The sequence below is a fragment of the Pempheris klunzingeri genome, chromosome 2 (genome assembly GCF_042242105.1).
Source record: "Pempheris klunzingeri isolate RE-2024b chromosome 2, fPemKlu1.hap1, whole genome shotgun sequence".
Taxonomy (NCBI): Eukaryota; Metazoa; Chordata; class Actinopteri; order Acropomatiformes; family Pempheridae; genus Pempheris; species Pempheris klunzingeri.
The window spans coordinates 19,200,466-19,223,458 of record NC_092013.1 but is presented as its reverse complement, the minus strand read 5'-3'; the positions used below and the strand labels follow the sequence as shown (position 1 = coordinate 19,223,458).

The window sequence follows — 22,993 nt, the reverse complement described above, 5'->3', positions numbered from 1 at the left end:
AAATTGTCATCGCTTAATCATTCAGACAAGACTGGATCTATTGACAACTTGTGTCAACACTTCTTACCTGTAAAAACTAAGCCAGTCTTTCCCCTCAGTGTGAACTTAATACCCCTGTCCTCAGTGATAATCAACAGCAAGATGGACGGCTTATCAAAGATCTCAACTCTCATTAGTTTCAAAGCTCAAACAGTGAGTGTTTTTAGAACTTGGCAGCCCAGTTGGAGCAAGAGGACTCACCCACGTTGGTGAGAGGGGCTTTGCTGGAGGAGGGGTGGAGAGGGCGGGTGGGAGAAGGCAGCTGAGGGGGGGTATCGCTCTCTGTCATGCTGGTTATGGTGTGGGAGTGGCGCCTTCCTGGTTTGCTTCCGTCGCTCTCCGACAGGCTTGAGCCGTAACGTCTGAGAAAAGAGAAGTCAGTTTAGCTTCAAATGATGACGATACATCATGTGAGATTTCAAATAGATGCTCGGACAACAATTGTTTTGACGTACTCTAAGCCTTTCTTCGGCAAGGTATTTCTGTCCGCCTGCAATCTGTAAAGTAGAGAAGAAAGCGTGATTACTTGAGAAAAACAGCTATTGTGAAAAACACAACAATAATATAATGGTTTGATTTGTCAGGACCTGCATTACTCCTGGGTAAAACATCTCATGGGTTTATCTGCTAATCCTTTTTGTTCATCTAGCCCATATGGCACACTGTGCACACAGCATGTGATTGCCTAAAAGTACATTCCTTTGGCAAGAAATAGTTCGGACCATCTCCACCTTGACAGGCGGATCCAGCCCTCCATTTTCAAAATGACACCTCAGAGTTTCCATTGCCGGAAAATGCACATAAAATATGGTTGGCTGGTATGTCAGCTGCCAAGAAACTTATAGCCCGATGTTGTCTTCATATTGAGGTTCAATTGCCAACTGGACATTATGTTTCACACTATCAGCTGCTTGGATAAATGTAGTTACTTTTAACAGTATTGGTTCATGGGAAGATGGAAAAGTGGCAATAAAAGGCCTTTTACTCAAATAACTTTCTTTCAATTTTCTTTTTACTTACACCTTTGATACATTAGTGCCAGCACCACATGTGCACTTAGGTGTCTTGAAGAATATGCATTCCTTGGTTAAGAAGAAATTAAGATTAAGATACAGATTGAATGACTATTGAGTTAAAACAACTCAAATTTGTGGGTTATTTTTCCATCCCTGTAATTTAACATAGTAAAACTGTGTTTATGATTTTAACCACAAGTGACCAAACTAGTTGGTTTGTGATAAGAAACACTGTGTTTGTTCTCACCTCAAATATAAAGTCTCACATAGTCTACAATAAGTTAGTTATTAGTTATTCCTTCACACTAATTTAGTCAAAACCACAATATCCACTGAGGACAAAAAAAAATAACGGAATCACATTTTGTCACAAATACAAACTTTGACACAATGGACATCAGATACTTTTTGAGATGAGACGTACGTATCTGTGAGGTTGAGGGATGTTCTGCTTCCAGCGCCCCAGGTTCCTGTACCCCTCTCTTCCTTGCCGTGCATCTCAGTTTTGATAAACCTTGCACTGGAAGGCACGCTCATCTGGAGGGGCAGGGACTCCATGCTGCGGTGCATGCCAGACAGCTTGGGGTAGAGCAGCGGTGAGCCACTCAGACTCAGGCTTTCACTGGTGTAGGTGCCGGGAGAGTCGATGTGGAGCACAGGCGCTGGGCTGGGGGTGAGGCGGGAGGAGGTGTGGGAACCAGCCAAGTCCTGCAGCTTGGAATAAGGGGGGACTTTGGGCGGGAGGTCCTGGATGATCACACAGGAGTCAAGACTGTTGGAGTTGACCTTGTCCAGGTGAGCCAAGCTGGGTGGACGACCCAGAGACTTAGTATTCAGCATCCTATGGATCGGGCATGAAAAAAAGATGTTAAAATATAGAAACTAGGGGAAAGCCCTCAATCACAATGTTCAAAACAACCCAGTGTATAATGTTAAGAAAGGTTTCGAGATTTCTGCCTCTAAATGTCAACAGCAACATTAATCCAAACACTGTTATCATTACTCTTGACTGTTTCTGCATTAAGAAGTGAGCTCATAGTGGGTAACTGAGAAGAGATACTGCTGTTGAATTTTTAAGATGTCATTTTTCAATCCTGTAGGTGCCACTGAGCTGCTGCTTCAATCACATGTTGGTGGTGTTTTGGGGGGAAGCTGAGATCCTGAGCATGTAAAAGCAAAGCTAATGTAGCTAAATGGCTACATACTACTAGAAAATAAAAATAGAGGGGAAAGTAACACTTCTTGATACCACTGGAGGCTAGAGAGATTTCTTTTGTAGTTTTTTGTAATTCTGTAATTCAACTCTTTAAATAAATATTAAAATGAGACACCTTGGTGTGGTGGGTGATGACAGTTCAGGGTATTTGCTGCTGCTGGTCCGTCTCAGGCCGTGCAGTTTCACAGTAGACTCTCCTGTGGACTGAGTCTCCTCTCCTTTCAGAGAACCACAGTCTATGTCAGCACCCACAGCCTTGGCCTTGGCTCTTTCCTTTTCCTTCTCCCGGTCTGTCTGGTTCACTGGGCCTGTGCACGTTCGATTAGCTGTTTTACTGCTGCTACTGCTAAGCTCTTTAACCCTGGGGCCCGTGGAGGCCATGGGCACAGGTTTCAAACTCAACAGACTGGGGTCAATGGTACCGCTGACAGGCCGAGATGCAGGGCGACCAATCACACTGAGCGTGCTTGATTTGGCCGGCCGAGGCAGGCTGCGGTACTGGATGCTGTTTCGGGCGTTTGGCCCCAGGAAGCTCTGCTCACTGCTCGCATCAAAACTGTTCTTTCGACCCGAGGGTGTTCCTCCTCCCACAGGCTTCACAGGAATGCCAGATGACTTGGGGGTTTTCCCCACAGTGGCAGAGCCACTGGAGATGGTGGTGCCCCCTGCTGTCATAACAGTGGCTGTACCAGTGGCTGTTGGTGGTCTCTTGTAGCCAAAGGAAGCTCCAGCAGTGGGTTTAACTAAACCTGACGGGGGCTTGCGGTGCTCTCCGTGATGATCCCTGCCAGCATCTGAGCGAGACCGTTGTAGACAGGCAGTTTTGACTGAAATCTTGGATTTATCCAGTGGCTTCTCACTTTTAAGTGCTACATAAAGAGAGACACATTGCACAGTTGAATAACAACATTATGGCAGTTGTAATAACAATTTCATGTGATGACGTCATGATGATCAGGAGGAACAAGGGTGCTCTGTTGCCACCATGACCCTGACAAGAATAAGCCACTAAACAATAGAGGGATAAATCATAAATGAACAGACAGACTGGACGGGCTGATGGACCAGTAAGAACAGTAAACACGATAACAACCAGACTTAAATGAATCAGCTCTGTCATACATCATTTCTCTCTAAATGTACATATTACTCCAGCCATTACTGCTGAGATAAAATATATTTTACTGACAAGAGCTTTTATGTGCCTCCAACATTGAGTGTGACTCACCAACAGAATTATGCAGAATTAAAGTCTTTAATCCATATATCATAAGACACATCCAAGTCCTAATCAATCCAAACATGATCCATATGGATCACTTAAGTATAAGCTGCTTAATATGTGAGGATTTAAGGATTTATAAAAAAGAAAGAAGATTTTTTACTTGGGGTTCAGGCGAGAGGTAAAGTTACTATTAGAGTGAACTCATACAAGCAAATACAATACAGCTGACCTCTTAGAGTCATTCTGTAAACCTAAGACGGCAAAAGCCTTAAAAATGCATCTTTTTCCCTTTTCTTTCCAAAACTGTAGCCAGAATACATACAATCACATCTCATTTTAATCACTCATATTTGAAGCTAAGGAAATTAAAATGAAAGGCCAAGAATTGTTGATACTGGAACTCAACCTTAGCGTATTATTTAATCATTGCATGTTTTGGGGGATTAAATAAATGTAGTTGCTGCAGATGGCAGACACAGCGTCTCTGCAGACATGTAAAGTAACAGGCCTTTCTCTGAGATAACAGCAGAAACATGGCTCTGGCCTTTAAGCTAAGATTTTTAAGCTAAGTTGGGTTTTTTTTCTCAATGAAATGAGATTTCATGGTACATTTTTCTCTTCAGCATACTGTGCTGTGCTACAAATCAAAACCTGACTTGCGCTAAGGGGTACACTTCCGTATTCATCTTGACACCAAGCAGATATCTGCCTTGGCTGCTCTACAAACAGGCTCTGTTTTACATTTGGATCCAGCATACGAAGAGATAATGCATGACATAGATTTTATAGTTAAAACAATTGAAAGGAAGTGATTCACCAAATTCCTAAAAGAGAGGAAAAGCAGAGAAAATGACAGACCTAGAATAAGAAACGCATTATTAGCAAAAATGAGAATATGACATCAGATCTCACCTGCAACTTTCAACATGCTCTGAGAGGTATGGGTGATGGGGGAGGTCACGCCTATGGGAGGATTACGACCCTTCTTGAAACTTCCTGGTTGACCCAAACTGTGAGGTTTCTTCAATTCTCCTTTACTCCCTGCATCTTCGCTGACACTTGGAGGCTTCTTCCTCCACTTGCTCGGGGCCTCTGTCTTGAGACTCCCTGTGTCATAGCTGCAACTGTCGAGCTTGTGGCCGGCTTTGCCATCTTCGCTGTACCAAGAAAGTCCGCTTTCCACCAGGGAGCGTTTCTCTGCATCAGTGCGGAGCTGCAGAGAGAGGAAGGGAAGAGGCATAGTGAGGGCAACCATCAGTCATGGTCTCTGTTATCTATGGAATTGGCTGTTCTCTGTAATCTTTTTTTCATCTCAGCTGCATTCCAGCGGGACGGAGGCCGAGATAGACTGATACGCCCCGAGAGGATTAAAGAAAACCACAAAAGGAGACAAAGGAAGGAAAACAAAAAAAAAAAGAAAGAAAACTTTTTATGGATTGAACATTTCAGAGGTAGATAAACACATTAAAGAATAATAAAGAAAATTTAAGAATAGAAGAGAACTTGAGCCTTTATTTTCGTAAAGTGTGACTGTGCAGTGGACAAAAAAAAAGACAGCAACACCGTGCATCATGTGGTGCACCGAGGAGGTGGCACTGAGGACAAAATTGGACATGCTGATTCTTGGCACCCTATTAATGTGATATAGAGCGGCAGATGGCTCATTGAGTGGCACTAATGTTCATTTCTTCCTACTGAGCTTTATGTAAGTAAGCAAAAAGACAAACTGCTTACCTGTGGACAAAGTAAAAACAAATCCAAATATCCAAAGGAAACATTTTAAGATCACCACCAGACATGTTTTCACACATCCAAACATATTGTGCTTAAAATGATCATTTGTGTCATAAAGTTTTTGTTTTTCCCCAAAAAAGTTAATTTACCTTCTTCAGATTTCTTAAAACTACATCCACACCTCCTCCCTTTCAGAAAGTACGAATGTGCAAATTACTGATTTAAAAAGTTTAAGCACCAAACACAAGACATCTCCTTCTTCACTGTAAAGTCCAAGCTAAGAGTGCGTACACTGGAGGTTTCAAATTTGCACATCTCACTTGTGTTAGTTGCATATTGGACCATGATTGGCTTCTGTTCTAGTTGTGATATCACAAAGTCAAACTTGTGCAAACTTTCCACCTTCAGCTAATAAACCTGAAAACAGATACATCATTCAGCACAGTGAAGGTCAAACATCCAAGTCAAAGTAAAACACATTTTTGAGTGACAAGGGGCTTTAAGGCTCGGTGGAACTTCCGGATGCTTAGATGTAATTTTCTAAACAGAGCAAACACAGAATTACCACAGTAAAGATTTAGTGCACTGTGACTGTTCGTGTTTCTCTTTTGTTTCATTTTAATGACAGAGGTGAGGTCTGTGGTGTCTTTTTGTGGCATTGTCAAAACAAAGGGCTCGCATTTACCACACAATACAAAGTAAACAACATTGTGAAGCATTGTAAATGCTTCAAGGAAAGGCCATGGTTGCAATCTTTAACACTGCTTTTACCAAAAAAGATAAAAGATAAAAAGGAAAGATAAACATTGACACAGACTGTATTTCATCTCACCATAACAGAAGAGTTGCGTCTGGATCCCAGGGGTGTGCTTGGGAGGGAGTTAAGGGAGGAGCTGGCGTTGAACTCCTCTGAACTGAGGTTCTCCGAGCCATCACCGTCACCGTCGCTGAGCCCACTGCTGATGGAGCTGCTCTCATCCCACCTGAAACGAGACAGGACGTCCATTTAGCAAAACAAAGTGTTGTCTTCAAGTAAATGATGTCGTCTGTGAATGCAGAGCCAGTAAAGCTGCAGAAATCTGTGTCTGAAGGGTGAGACGGCTGGCAGATACAGTGATATGTCCATCTGTCTGCAGTAAGCTGTCTCTGGAGGTGTCCGCATGCTCAAACAAGCAGGTAATTCCAACATGGCTGCAGCTGCTTTGATTCAACTAATACATCAGAGCTCCACACCATATGGTGAGCAGAGCTTCAAGAGTGGATCTTTCACTTTTAATGAAATAAAGTTTTTCACTGTTTATCTTAATTAGCCAACACATAATGTACTTCTGAGCACTTTTTCCTTTATTAATTGCGTATCAAATAACTTTGATTTTATGCATTTAAAAGATAAGATGTATAACAGCCACTTGGCTTAGTGGTAAGAGCCAATCCAGTGTGATTGTGGTGCCAGAGCCTGTGATGTACAGTGTGTCAGCCACCATTAACAAACTCTACTTTACAAACTAAAGCTTTTAGCAAACCAATGCAACTTATTTGGAAACCTTATGACTAGCAATCATAATAAAACGGTCAGTTTGGAGTTGGTTCTAAGCTTAACAAATATAGGTTTCACATTAATTTGATAAATCACCACGACGGCAAAGCTAGCAGATTTAAACAGGGGCCCAACACACTGGAATCTTTAACTGTAGCTTCAAGGGAAACTTTACAGGATGAGCCGATAAATCAGGCTGAATAAAAAGTATAGCGACTGACAGCTCAGGGTTTAGAGAGCGGTCTGGTATGCTCTAAAGAGGCAGGATGAGGGGAAATCGGAGTGACAGGCTTCTAAACCCTCCCTGACCTTTTCCTCCACCCCTCGATGAAGTCCTGCGTCGCCCTAAAACACATGCTGGAAGATTGGCCCCTCATGTGAAGAAGGCAGGGACGGCCCAAAGGCGCTGCTTACTGGGCATGACAACCATGGATGCACTCATATTTGAATACATTTAAAATGTAGATAAGTATGTGGAGTTCAACGCGAGGTGCGGCCTCTCAGTCAACCAAAACATCACAGGAGGACAAAACAATTCATAGTCTGAGGGGAGTTTAAAATTGGAGAGAAAACATTTCTGTGTGCTTTAGGAAAGCAATAATGCCTTGCTGAATTTAAAAATTATCTCTCCAGAGAACTAAATGCGAGTCCAACTTGGATTTGTACAATTACGTTCCCCATCATTACTACTGGCAACCACAGGTGGTAATCAAATTTATGTTGGCATACAAAGATGTGGCACAGTGGAAAAGGTAAATTAATAAGACCCTTTAAAGCTGAGTCATTGCTTGAATGGACTCAGTTCTCTTCCCTTTCTTTTGCTTTCCCCACTGAGCTCAAAATGCTCTTTGCGGGTCTGCAGCCTGCAATTAGCAGAGGCACGGAACATGGAATTGCATAGAAAAATACAGGGAGACAAAAATGTCCCATACACGTTCAGAATTGGATTTAATCACATGGCTGTAGTTAAGTTGTAGTCGCAGTTGTAAAACAGAGAAGAAGCTTACACCGACACTTTCTGGTTTCGAGCATTCTGGTGCATAAAAGCAGCATTTTAGCAAAGTGATTTGTGGCCAAAGATACGTGCCCTGAGAGAGGAGGTTTGACACGACCAGGGAAAACCCAAAGATTAATGTTTGATTTGAGGATTTTTAAAATGTTCTCGCATACCACCATCAATAAATAGAATAATTGTGATCTACATTAAGCCCAGATGTTCATGGTATGTTTGAACAATACCACCTCTGTCTGGGGCGACAGAAGGGCCATGAATAACCCCACAGGGATGTCAGCCCAAGAAGAGGCAGGAGGGCCTGTGGGCTGTTGATATTACAAACCAAACTGTCTGCTCTCGGAGGTGAAATCCAGACACGGAGAGGGTGGGAGTACACTAACAAAGTGCATACTTCATACATAGGGTGGCAATTAAGTTCTTGTTTTCTGTGGCACAACTCCAACGTCTTACTGATTTGTATGTCCGTGTATTATTTGAGTTGGACTGCTGTGAAAATGTTTTGATTTAAGAAGACCGAGGGATGATTGGTGCGTTGGAGCAGGGTGCGGCCATTACAATCACCGTCCAGACTTGGACCTGGATCTAACAGCATCACTAAAAGCACACACACACAGACATGACATAGCACCCTGCAAAGATAGATGAACCAAAAAAAAAAAACCACAAATGAGAGAAGATAGATTAGATTTAGGGCTTGAACTGATAATCCCATCCTTATTGTAACTATAAAACCAGATGAAATAGCACACTGTAAGAAGAATGCATCTTGCAGTTCACTTCTGGCAATGTGTCTATTTTCTGCATAGAGGACAGCAAAGACAAGGCTCCTGGAGTGCATGCCTAAGGCTGAGTGAGTGGTGAAGACATCCTCTATTATACAGATAGCTGTGGTAGCACCACCGCAGTGTCCACCAAGAGCATGAAATGTGTTTCCACAGATGTTATAATTTCCAGAGCCAAATCAGTGTCATCTTACACATTTCAAGCCTATTTTCAAAACAACTCAAATAAAGAATGCGGCTCCATACATAACCCCATTGTGCTGTCAACGTATTCAAGTATAATTCCATTATTCATGTACAAAGACCTGAATGAAACCAGCCGAAATCATCCTTTACTAAAGAGAGGCTAATCGGCTAATGTTACTGTAAGGTTAGTGAAAAGCCAGGTCGGGATAAGAATGATTTAAAGCTAATGAATAAATCTATTAGACCACAGTCTCTATAGGAGAAACAGCCATTGATGTTAGACATATAGTTACAGAGCAAAAGAAAAGAAAGCCACGATTGTACACCAATAAAATTTACAACTGAAAAAAAGTCGAATAAGTTGCTCAGTGTGTCCAGGGGAGAAATATAATTACCTTGGCGTAAAAAGTACAGTCCTTCTGGCTCGGAGCGCCGGAGGCAGAGGAGGCACTTTTCCGATCAAAACACGGCCGCTCATTTGTGACCGTGTAGCGGTGAGCACAGGTCCCTTCGCTTATCTCAGAGCTCAGACTCTAATTCAACATCCACTGCGAGCACACACAGAGAGAGAGAGAGACCCCCTTTTCCTCTCCCACTCAGCGAAGCAGGGAGAAGCAGGCTGCCACCGGACAGGCGACGCCCCCCTCCCAGAAAGACAGAACAAAAAAGGAAAGAGGAGCAGAGAGGCCGGAGGTCCTCCGTCAGGTTACCATGGCAACACCGCAGAGACCCGGTCGCTCTTGGTAAGAAGTTTTGTGTCGTTTATCGATGCGTTTTCTGATTAAAAGTCTCACTGTGAAGTCAAGCTTATCGGTAGCTAAGCACGATATTTCCCAATTAGCCACATGGCCAAAAAAAACAAAACAGATTGTTTTAAGGTTAATTGGCCAATAAACTTTGTTAATTTTTAAATGAACAGATGTCAACCACGACCACAGCAGCTAGCAAGTGTACTCTGTGGCTCTGATGGGAGATGTCCAGTTTAAAAAAATAAAAAATCACGGTCTTGAAACTCAAATTTTGAACTGAAAAGCCCGCATTGTAAACTGAAGGTGTTGCATGATGGGAAATGTAGGATCACGGACTGTTGGGCCCTAACCTGTACTAGGGAGCTGAAAGTCAGTCAGTCTGCTGCACTGATTTTGAACGCCCTCTTCATAGTTTCTCTCTTCTTCTTGGGAAATGCATGTATAACAAACGAGTGCATTGTGCTCTGTACCACATACTGTAGTGTAGTATTAATGTAGCCAATTAGATTAGCTACAGGCTAGCTTTAGAGAACTACTACTGCTGCAATAAGAGGCAGCTGCTCATAAATGAGCGTGCATTCTTGAAATTACAGTTCCAAAATGGATGTCCATGTTGCTCAGAGTCTAGCAAATATTTCCAGTTTCACCATAACAACTGGGCAGATATTACAATACAGTATACATTAATGCTGTGCTATTGAATGGGGCTTATTTTTTGTATGAAGCACTTCAGAGTCACCAATATTCCCAGACAGCACTATAAACAGAGTTAGGTCCATCTCAAGCTCAACAAATGATGTGAAATTAAGCTTAATGATTCAAGAGTGACTTTGAGTCATTGTCAGGGTTTTGAACTGACCAAGATCAAGGACAAAGAATTACAAAATCCCACATAAATAAACTTAACTTAATAAGCAGACTTGCTTTTACATTAAAGACATTATTACCATGTTGAATGGCCTTAAAAGTAAAACGTGCTCCGTCTGCGCTCGTTAGCTTGTGGGGCCTTGGCTGGAAAAACTCAGTCCAAGGTACGGCCTGAATCACTGCGAGTGCAACCACAAACCCACAGATGACACGAGGACCTCCAGTGAGGCATGAGTAGCCTCGGAAAACGTCCCTCCCCCTCTCATTAGCAGTGGAACGGCCTCACGGGGATGATCTCACCAGATCTCAGCTCTGTAAACTATCCAGGAGGTAAAGGCTCTGCGGGCCAAGGAGGTGCCACACCCTGTCCACATCTGAGGCCGGATCGCTCAGTCTACTGCAAGTCTTGTTTTGGCTGGAAACTCAGTTATGAAAGATTGTATAGGATTCTGTGCTCATTTCATCTGGCAGGAGAGCCATTACAAACGCTGATAGAGCAACGACACAGGAAATTGCAAAAGCACAAGTTAATATTTCAAACATAAGAATTTACTGACCCTTATGATGTACTACAGTTGTGAGGCTCTCTTATACAGTCAGCATAAAGGGAATGAGTGTGTTTTTTACTTTTTCTCTCAATTAAGCGACTGTTTGCTTTTTTTGTATGTGTACCAGACATACAGGCATTCTTTAAAATCTCAGAATCAGATGCTCGTTTGATAAAGATTGTTGTGTCTGCCTCCATCTCTTCCCACATCGTCACTGTGATCGTCGTCCGAAAAAGAGCTTCGCTTCTCTTCCTGTTGCTCTCTTCGTTTCGTTAAGTCATAAAACACTTTTGTTTGAATATCTGTCGGTCGCTTCAAAAACGCCACTTTCTAATAGCAAAACAAAAACTTTTATTTCTTGAGCCAGAGCGGTGACTGATGCAAATTGTTTACAGTACAAAAAAGGGAAGAATTGCGTCTCTCACGTCTCCTGTTTATCTCAGCCAGGCCACAGAGCTGCTACACAAGCTGTCGTATAAAAATCCCACTAAGTCATGTTGGTACTGTATAATAACAGCTGTCCTGCACTGATAACCAAACGCCTTGTGTCAGAAACATCCTCAGCATGTTTGCTCAGGTGGAAGGTCATTGAGCACTGCTTTGGGTGATTTACAAACCGCTAGAATACAGATTCAACCCATCTGTGAGAGGTAACAGCACCATGAGGACCTTTATTTGTTTTTACTGAGGTGACCAGACAAGAAACCGTTGCATTGATCTGACATTTACTGCTTAATGTGCGGCTTTTGATCTATCTGCCCGTCTGCATTGGTGCAGCAAACTGTTCTGCAATATGCGAGTCTACAAATCTATGTAAAATATAGTGAAGGGAATAAAGGACAAAGACATGAAATCTGAAATTTTTTTATGTATTTTAAATATCTAGTGCAAATCCTCAGCTACTTGGTTGTAAAACATTAAATGAGCAATAAGCCAAGGTGAAAATCCTTAAAAATAGTCAAGTATATAATGCATGGCCACAAGTATGTGGACAATAACACTCATGTTTCAAAGCTACTGGTTCACGATTCAAAACCACAAGAGCACTGAGCGCTGGATGATTTCAAATTTTGTTGTTCCAGTTCATCCTGAAAGTGTTGGATGTGATTGATGTCAGGAATCTGTGCATCCCAGTGACATTTTCCACACCAAACTTGGAAAGCCACTTCCTCGTGGACATCGCTCTGTGTGCAGGGACCACCAAAAACATTAAAACATCCCCTGGCCACAGAGTGTAGTTTGTGGTACTGTTGGTCATATGATGCATCTTCAAGTCATAATAGTTTGCCATATATTTAGATGGCACTATTCCATAATCAATCAGAAAATATGCATATTGAACAGGTAAAACTATATACAAGAACAAAACCTCAGTTCATCTCACAGGAGATTATAAAATAATACCTTGAAAGTGGATGAATGTGAATTGGGTTGCTGTTATACTGCCTGCTTCCATGTGGTGTCATGACATTAGATTTCCAGCAGGAGGCACAATGAGTTAAAGCTGTGCCTCTCATGGCTACAGTTTGGTGTGCATGCTCTGTAAATATGAATCAAAAGGCACCACTTGGCATTTAGAAAAAAAATAAATAAATAAGGCTTCACAGGATTTTTTAACCCTTTGATGCAGAGAAAGAGCAGCCATCCCTTTACTCGGTGCTTTCAATTCAACGGTACAATGTGGGAAATTGCAGCATCTCAGGAAGTCACTGCGTTCAGTGATTTTATGTCCGTTCAAGTATCCTTCATTCATAAAAGGACTACAGATGAAAAACCAGCTTTGCTTCAGCACATCTCTGATCTTCCCGGTGCCTAATTTTGAGCTGTATTGAGCTTGACCGTCTCTACGCAAATAGGATTGGACTGCCTTCATCACGGAGTAGCGGTATATCAGCGTAGTAAATGGGTCTGACTGAAATGCATCAGTGACTGCGTCTGGGACTGCAGCCGGCCGCCCCATCTCCGCAGAGCCCTAAGAAGGACTTGTCTGATTACTGGACTGGAAAATGAATGTACAGTCTCCATCAACCTCAGACAGGAAACTTCCCCCCACAGATGTAGCCACAATACAGCTAATGCAAACTTCAGCCTGAGACCCAGCAGTGCCACATTTACAGCCTGATAGTTTGGTTTGGTTGAAGTTGAAGGGTTTCATGATGTCGCCCTTTGCTCTGTTTTTATCTCAGCTGCACAAAGACAATTTCATGTCAACTTGCTTTGGCACGTATGAGACATGAAGATTCAGAGTTATGTCAAAGTAACCTGAACCAACCAAACTTCAGTAAATTACTTACTTAGAGTAGATAATCTTTAACTTCACGTTCATATGGTGATGAATGAGTAATGATGGATTAACAGGTAGCACGCGAGGAACAGTTTTAACAATATGATACTGTGATTCAGTGCAAAACAGTATCATATTTTCCAGCTTGGGTGGAGAATTATGCACTGGTGCAAAACAAACTGCCCACCAAGGCGACCACACGCAGACATGATATAGGAATGACTCATACTCCCTGGGGGCCTGCTGTAATGGTCCATTATACACATAGCTGAAGATGCTGGTGAAAGTGGAGGTGGATTTGGGTTTTGGGGGGGGGTGGGTGGCTTCTAGATCCAGTATTTTACTGACCCTTGTTGGGGAATGAGAGCTCCATATTGACCCCAGATGTTTTTGCGCTGCTGACTGTGGGAGCCTGTACATACTATATGTCTGCTGACACAATGCAGGGACTATTGGAGGGAGTGCTTTTTATCGTTGCTTTCTCTTCAATCATTTTGAAACAAAAAACACATGAATTCAGCTTAACAAAAAAGCAAAGTGATTAGTGTTTGACTTTAAGTGTGTGTGTGTGTGTGTGTGTGTGTGTGTGTGTGTAGTATTCAGAGGCAAGAAAACAACATCCCTTCCTACAGAGCCCTAAAAAGGACTGACCCCAAGTCGTGGCCTCACTAAACTGTAATCCCGGCAGAGAACCAGAGCGGAGAAGCCAAAGCCCAATTTTTGTGCAGATGGGTTTAAGTGGGTCAGAAAATGTGTGAGGAAGCACTCAGTGACTATAGAAAGGTCCAGCCCAGGCAGGAAAGGGAAATTGAATGCAGACTGCCGGGGGCACAGATCCAGGATCAGATGACTGCAGCAAACCCTCTGTGCATTACAGAATGCGTTTGTCGATACACATAGTTTCCATGAGTGAAGCCGTAAAGTATTCCAATATTTAGAAAATACAAACCCTCGCTTTCATACTGCACATGCAGATCCACTCTACTAGAATAGGCAAAGCTTGTTCATAGTCACCATGGAAATGACATTGCCAGAGGAGCAAAGGAAGACAAGGGCTTATCTACAAAATACAGTAATGCTATCAAAGAAAGCAACGATTATTGTCTGTAACATGCAATTGGATGCTTTCACTATTACATTAATTAAATATGTTTGTTCTTTTTGGGTCAATCGTACAGTATTCAATACAGGATTTCTAGAAATCCTCAGGAGAAATAGCTTGAATGAAATCATTTCCCACAGCTAGTGCAACTGTGAATCCTGAAAAAAAAACTGGACACAAATGGAAATACAAACAGTAGCTCTTTAGGCAGATAGCACTCCCCCACAATGCCAATTAAAAAACAATTTCATTAAATGGTTAGCATCCCATCCTCGCACCAGTCTTTCTATCTTTGTCACTATCTGTCTCTCTCTCTCTCTCTGTCTTTCTCCCCATCTCACACACAAACTAGCAGCCATGCACACACACACACACACACACACACACACACACACACACACATCCTCCACACATACATCCGTTCAGCTATCACACTGACACACAAGGCAGCCCATCAGTGGGTCAGTGGAAGGCGGTTGCCATGGCAGCACATCCCGAGCCATGTTGCTGCATGATCAGAGGTGTGATGCTGCTGAACCAGCCTCCTTTCTCTGCTCTGCATGCTATGCTGCTACGCTGCTGTGTAGAATCGCAGAGACGCTTCAGTCCAGATCCCCAGGTGTCCACATTCCCTGTTTTACTCTTTGCAGAGTACAGGACAAACAATTGTCTTTCACATGCACAGTGTCTTTTTCCACAGTATGTAATCTATACGCATCGTGCTATGATGAAAGTGCGACCGGCTGTGTGTGTGTGTGTGTGTGTGTGTGTGTGTCAACAGCATATAGTGCTGTCATGAAATGTAATGAATTTACCAAGTGAATACAAATTTAATCTAATAAAGTAAAAATCTAATTCATCTGTACTCCACTGTATAAGATATTTGTATCTATACTATAGAAACATATCACATCTGCTCCATATTCTATATAAAACCAAGTAATTATGTACCATACGACAGGGTAAAGGGTAAGATGAATGTATACTTCCTGGTCCATTTGTTTTGGAAATTCCTGTTTTCCACAGTTCTTTTGCACAATTGTAACAGACAATATGTATTATTAGGAGTAGCTTCACAGCGCTAATGTACCTCTGCATGTCATAACATTAAAGCTGCTCTAATGAACATTTGCTTGTTCGCAATAAAGCAAATGAGTATGTGTAATGTGGAAGCGTGAAACTCACCACAAATCATTACTGGATTCTGCACCTGCCCAGAGCTCTACAGAGTGTTTAACATCTAGGGTAGCTGTCAATCTAATTGACAATTAGACAAAACTAATCACAGCCAAACTGATCAGATGACTGAATACTTAATTATATATTAGAATGATAAAAAAAACTAACTAAAATTTTACATGATTTTTAGTCCCACCCTTGTCCCATCCACTAGCGTACAAGGGACAAGCTTTATGACCTCTATACTTAAGCCGACCCTCAGGGGGCAATCAAAATGCTTTGACCTCACTTTTGGGGGGCTGCCATGTTGTCCATCTTTATATGCAGTCTATGATCCAGCACCAACCAGCAGCCAGAGAAAGATATGGCTACCTGGTGAGCATAGAGCTGTTGGAGCATTTAGCAGATAACTGAGGAGGAGTTAGCGGAGACCAAAACATCCATCACATGAGTCTAATCTAATCTAATACAGTGAATCTAAGGAATGCTAAAGTCTGATCTTGTCAGCTGGATACCTACATCTGCAGCTGTTTGCAAAAAAAACGTTCACCATAACAACTACATGAAGTGATAATGCAGTATGTCGATGTGTTTAAAGCTGCCCCCAAGTGGTTAAAAAAAGTGAAAGTCTATGACTAACAGCAGGTCTAAGCTTGGTTACTGTGTGGACTATGACTTGCACTGAACCTATGACAAGAAGAATGAAGTCAACCAAACATTTAACAATTAAGAAGGCCAAACCTTATTGCAATCCAATTAGGATTTATGAAAATCGGACACACAGCGATTGGTCTGGTCAATTATTACAGGTAGCGCAAATCTTAGTATTTTAGTGTATCTGGTCTGAAGAGAGCGCGATGAAAGGAACAAAACCATGTTGGAGGAAAAAAGCTAGCCCAAAGGTGAGGTGGGACTTCAGCTTCCTATGAGACACAGCAGTCATCAAAAGCTCTTTATTGCAGCTAAGTGCTTTTCGCTGCTTCTCTCTGCAGTCAGCCAAAGAGTTTTGGAGCCAAATCAAATGCTGAAAGATATTTTCCTTTTTGGTTTTTGTTGACATCTTCCAATTCAAGGTTTTCAAACTGTTAATCTGTCAAGATAATACGCAAATCTGATAAAATGACCGGGGCGTCCTGTGAAATTCACATGTTCTGTTACAAACATTAGGCCTGCTTTCATCCTATCAATTTAATTACATTATGGAAAAAACAAGCAATTTTCCCAGCGAACATCTGTATTAGACATGAAAAACTAACCTGTGCTTACATTCATTGCAGCTGAGTGTCTGCAAAACATCAACCGTAATAGACTGAACACCACTAAAATGACACTGAATGCTGAGTAGTGCTCATAATTTATATACCAGATATGGAAAAACCAACCATGCACCAGCAATATAATGTGATTACTGCTCCACTCGTAACCAGTGTTTTAAATTTGGCTTGCAATAGGATGATATCATAAGAGTGATGGTTAAACTTTGCCAATATGGTGTGAAGAATGCGACCACAGGAAGCAGTTATGATTCTTGACGTGGTCAGACACGGTCATGGCTGACTAAGAAGCCACCTCAACGCTCCTGAGACATGAAATGCAGTCAGTCACTCGGTGAAGACGTGGTACTCGGTCTCATAAAACTTAGTGAAATGAGCAAAAACTCTTGTTATACTAAATGTGAGCCAACATCTTAAGCAGACGCAGTGTCTACTGAGGGCAATTTGGGGGATTATATATAATTCTAATGTTACTCTGTACATAATTATTCTCTATTCTTCCCACAAAAAAGCAACCGCTGTACATACAGTAATGCAATATAATAGAACTACTATAATAATAAATACCTTCCTCAATTCCTCTCTATGGGAATGTTAAAGATATACCTAGTGTTGTTTTATTATAAGGTGCATCAGTGACAGTGGGACAACATTTAGAAACACCTTTCATATCTCATCAGCACAAAGAAAACCGTTGTTTCCCAGGAACAACCAGGAAGACTATTTTAATCATTAAGAAAACAGGCGTCTTGAATACTTTCCTCCTTTAACTGGGACAAACCAGATTACCATTAAGCTGTGTGTTGCTGTAGAGAAGTGACTGTTTCTGTGTGATGGAAAAGATGGAGCTCATGAGGAGATTTGGCATGTATGTGATGAGATTATTGATGAGGCAGACACACACAGAAGCAGTGATTACTGTCAGTGTGTGTACACATTTAGCCTTAGATAGCCAGCACTGTCTGGTGTGGGTCAATCAATAACCATTAGACATCGAGCAGTGTGCTATAGTTCCATCTCTCGACAAACAACATGAGTCTTATTATTTCATCAGAAGGTATGAGCCTTTCTCCAGACATTTTTAAGCATTATACATCAGTCTTGTACATTATACAAGCATTGACTATTTTAAACTACAACAGTGTTATTGATTGGCAAGAAGTCTCACTCCACCATCAAGATATAGTTAATTATATTAAGGCTAATTTCAGATCAATGAAACGCACGAGAATGTAAAACTGGGGCTTTTGAGAAAGGGAGCAGAAATTGTGCCTCTCCATACAGTCGATTACCAGCTGGTTTCCATGGTTACGCAGGAGGAGCATGATCCATTTTCAAGAGCTGGTAGCTAATGGTTCCCCATGAAATGAACTGTGAGTGTGTGACAAGGGATGTACAGTAGAAAATGTAACTGTGCCTCAGAATTTGCAGGATACCGTAAGAAGAAAATTACAGCATGTGCAGCTGCGCCTGCTTCAAAACCTGGATTAGCCAGTTATCTACACCAAAAGGCAGGATTAATTCTTGATATAGTGAAAAGAAGCATTTCAGTATTTCTGCAGGAAGAATATGGAGAATATGTCCCACTGAACCAGTGCAAGTACAGACCAGCAAAGCATTCAAATCAGAGGGGTTTTAAGTATATAAGCAAGCAGCCTACTCAAGGTCAGAGAGAAAATAGCACCCTGCATTTCCATATCTTCCACAGCGTTTTGGCAGCCGCAGGAGCCTATTATTGCCCTTGTGACAACACACTTGTAAAGACATAGCATGTCTGTATTCAGACACACCCATAATCCTCTTGGTGTAACTGGTCACAAATCTACTATAGGGCCCAGTTGAACCCACTGGGGTGTCTCACAGTCACCTTGAAAGCATCTTTAGGGAATGCTGAAATAGCATGAAGCATGATGAGGCATTTTTAGAAGTGGTTACATAAAATGATTAGCATCTTCGGCGCCCGAGGTGTTGCAAAGCAGAGGCGAGCCCTCACGCTCACCTCTCGCATAAATTTGATCACCACAGTGGAGCTGATGCACCGAGGGAGAGGACAAAATACAGGGCAGATTTAAATGGATTTCGAGTGCATGGATATTACTGTGAGGAATGGACCCATATGATATAATCCCTGTTTAATCCTTACCTTATCAGGGTTCTGCTGTCTGATCTTTTTCACCTCCCTCCTATCAAAATACTAAACCTTTACTAATGGAGCTACTGCAGTTGTCAATTGTTATTGAAAACACTGGGGTTTTTTTTCTTACTATCAATGCTATCATGCTGTTCTTGTTCACCTCATTTTCAAATGCTACAGCACTTAAAATGACCCACTTGCATTTCGCACTTTCTTCTTTTCTCTAATTTTTCATTATCTAAAATGTGTCTCGTCTCTCTTCTACTCTTCTACTTACTGCACTCTGTAGTAAGAACGTGACCTGGCAAGCAGGGCCTTACGAACGCTCCAGAGGCTGAGCTTAAATCCCACTGCATGTGCAACAGCGATAAAGCTGCTCAGCCATACTAGAGAACTGTCCTGGATTCTTTCTCTCTCTCTCTCTCTGACTCTCACTGTCAGCTGTCAACTTGGGAGAAGGAATTAGATAAAGACCCACAAAGGATGTGACGGGAGGGAGACGAAGGTGAAAAAGAGGGTGAAGGTGAAGAAGGTGAAGAAGAGGACAAAGAAAAAGAAAGAAGAAAAGCGAAGACGAAGATGCAGCCTCTCTGCTTAAAAAAAAACGCCAAGTATTGTCACAGGCGTGATCTAAACTATCTGTTGCTGCTCTTTCTGTCGATATAAAGTTTGCACCAATCAGAGGTGAGGGAGCATTTGTTGTGTAACCAAGACGACACCTGATGAGTTTTCAAATCCTCTCATCGGTGAAAAACTTCTGAAAGCATTCTCTCACAGTCAGCAGCCTCTGACAATGTCATGGGCACTTTGCGAAAACCTCATGTATCTGCAGAGGCTGCCGATGAAAGCTCTTTGACAGTCCTGCCAAGTGCAAAGCATCAGATACTAACAAAGCAAAAAATCCAGGATGTCGACACGAAAAGTTTCCTTCATGAAAGTTTCAGGCTCCGCGGTTGAATGTTAAAATGCATACGATCTAATCTCCGTGCCCTAATTAAATAGTGAAATGAAACGAAATGACCAGCAGTTACAGAGGAAGGTTTATTAGCTTACTGGGAACTGTGAGTAAAATGTAATTTGACAACTCCTAACTGACCTTTTCAAAGTCACATGACAAACCAGCACGCAGCCATGTGCAGTCACTGATTGGTTCAAGTCGTCATGGTAACAAGAGGTTCAAACCCATTGCTTATCTTCAAATGCTCTTACCCGTTTGCCAGGTTGTCGTCGTCGTCATCCGGCAGGCTCTTTCCTAGAAGGTCGCTGTCGCTCAGGTAACCAGACTTGAGGTCGCCGTCGTCCAACCCTTCGATGAGCTCAATGCGAGACGTGGTGCTGAGGCGGCTGGAGCAGCGAGCTGGCATCGTATGGGCCGTGTACTGGGAACCAGTCTTACTTCCCTGGTACCCACCACCCGTGGAGGACGGGGCGTCGCCCGCTTGAAGACGAGGGCTGGACTGGCCATGGCGCCAGGAGAGAGGTGACGACCGGTTGGACAGGCTGGATATGCTGCGAGCATTGGTCTCATCACTGTCATAGCCCACATTACTGCTGTCCAGACAGCTAGAGAGAGACAGACGCATGGCAGAAGGGTCAGTGTGTGTTACGCTTGTATACTTGAGGCATTTGGCTGACAGTTTTGTCCAGAGTGACACCAAAAGTCAGCACAACCAGAAAAACATTTTTCTTTCTCTGTCAGAAACCCTTCAAAAAAAAAAAAAAAAACCCTCCGTGGCATTGAGTTGCTGTTGGCCCAGATGCAGCAGTTGTGTCATATTGTCTTCAGGGACTAAAGCTAAAAAAATGTGTCCTCTCAGAACGCAGAGACAAAGAGAAGGATGACCTGATATGTCTGTGTCAACGTAGCATTCGGCATCACTTTCTGACCGTCGCTTTGCACAAGCACACCTAAAAAAAAAAATGCTGTTGCAAAAATCTATTATTCTGTATAGAGAATATCAAAGTTTTCTTATTCTCTCGTGTAAGTAGGTCAGGGTTAGAAATGAGCTCCAAATGCCTGTGAGTGTCTTCTGTGTCTGGCGATTACATAACTAGATGTACCAACTCACCCAAATAAATATTGCAATGGCTACGACCATGGGAGTATTTTTATCCATTGTTAATGGATAATTCATCAATGTGGAGAGTAGATGGTGCCATTCCAGTACTGAAACTGACTGGCTCACTCAGAATTGTTACTTCTGTTAATAGTAGCTGGTCTGAACGACATCTGAATGATTGACAAAATTGATCGCAGAAGAGCTTTCAAGATTTTCACCACTATACTGCAGAGAATGACAAGATGTCGTCTCAAGCATCCATTAACAAGGTCTGACCCATGTCAAGCATATAAAGACAACAATTTTACAGACAAGATGATGGATGACACTGAATGAGGGATGACAGCAGCACTTCAAAAATCTGGTAATGAAGCCTACGCATAACATTAACAAGTTGAGGATTCCTTAAATATGGTCAAAATGTGTTAGTGTATAGTGCAATATATTTTACAGTTACATAGAAAGCCCTCGTAAGTCCTTCCACATATTGGCTGATAATGTAATATCTGTGATAGGAAGCATTTATTTTAAAACAGAAGACTTTAAAGCTGCTTTAATTGATTTCTAGTCACTAGGTGGCAGAAAAACATCAAAACAGACTGACAGATACAAACCCCCCCCCCCCATTTCACTAACTTATAAAGTTGTTAAAGCCGATGTGTGTGGGACTAATGACTAATGAGAGCATCATTAGTATTTATTTCAAGTCATGGCCACCTAATTAATTCATCCAAAGTATAGGATTGTAATGGCATTGTAGCAATCATTTTGCTAGACTTTCCTCAATATCTTAATTAGTCAGTTATTCGTGATGGTGGTGGGTAGCTTATATCTGGTTTATCAGTGCTTTTTGCACTACAGGGGTTAATAAGGGGTTAATAAGAGCAGGTTACACTCACCCACACCATTAATGTGGGTGTGTGAAACCATAATAGCGAGCTAGAAAAGGCTAAAAAGCTTTAAGAGCTGAAGCAATGGGTTATGATTATGAATAAAACATACAAATAAATTGAATTTTCTTTTATATCAGCACTATAAGTGGCCAGTTCAAATGACACAGAAAAGGGATTCTGTTTTTATACAAAAATACTGATTAACGGCAGTTTAAAGAGATATAAGCAGACAGGACATTGCACCCTGACTTTAACATCCAAATCAGATACAGACGTGTCCTCTATCAGTGTCTTGCTGTGTTGTGGTAGTTGCAACAAAAATGATGATAGGGCCTTTTGCCTACGAGAGCCAAACAGAGATTCCTCGAATGAAGTCATGACCATGAAACAGATAGGGGCTGTTTAAGGAGGATGGAAGCCAGATGTGAACCAGGTGGCAACTCTCCAAGCAGCCACAACACAACTGTTTACACATGATTGTGTTATGCATCGATCCAACAAGCGACCCGTCGCTTCTCCACATGAGGGTGTGCTTCTCTTCAGCTCAACCGAAGGCAGAATTCGGCTCAAGGTTTTTATGATTTCATGAACAAAATGTGCACGATCTATGGTTTACATGTGATGACAGCCAGTGGCGCAGGAGACACCATTATGAAACAATACAACATTATATAATACAGATATAGTGCACTCACCTATGGCCAAGCTGGGAGCCCCGCAGACTCGACATTGTATCCTCCAAATTCTGGCGGAGGTCAAGGACATTCTGCACGGTCCGCTTCCTCTGGGACTCGGGGTCTGTGGGTCAGTCATGCAGAGCAAAAGGTTATGAAACATTTAGAGTGTCAAATGAAAACTCAGATGCAAGCTGCCGTTTTGTGGTTGTGGTCTGTGCTTCATGCATGCATGCATGCGCGCACACATAATTTAGCTTGCAGTATTTGTGTCTGGACTGATGTGACAGGTGTCTTCCTTGTAAACACACAGCCAACGTATGTTCACATCATTAGGCAGACAAATTTCACTCCGTGGGCTCCCTCGCCATGGTAACCTCTGCTCTACACTCCATCTGCACCGACATGGCACATCCTGAAAATGCAAAACTACAAGGTTGCCTCTAACTTTGATTACGCACTAGGGTGATGTCTTCTGA

The 22,993-nt window shown here is 42.2% G+C and overlaps 1 protein-coding gene across 1 annotated transcript in view; it reads right to left on the bottom strand.

The window, feature by feature from the left end:
* LOC139212258 (neuron navigator 1-like) overlaps positions 1-22,993 on the bottom strand; it is a 52,298-nt gene that overhangs the window by 16,223 nt on the left and 13,082 nt on the right. Inside the window, exons 3-10 of the mRNA XM_070842770.1 lie at positions 22,536-22,638; positions 20,097-20,450; positions 6,063-6,213; positions 4,409-4,709; positions 2,387-3,140; positions 1,480-1,896; positions 495-536; positions 241-401 (exon numbers count right to left, since the gene is read on the bottom strand). Of these exons, the coding sequence (XP_070698871.1) occupies positions 241-401; positions 495-536; positions 1,480-1,896; positions 2,387-3,140; positions 4,409-4,709; positions 6,063-6,213; positions 20,097-20,450; positions 22,536-22,638 (2,283 nt within the window). The remainder of the gene's footprint in view (positions 1-240; positions 402-494; positions 537-1,479; positions 1,897-2,386; positions 3,141-4,408; positions 4,710-6,062; positions 6,214-20,096; positions 20,451-22,535; positions 22,639-22,993) is intronic.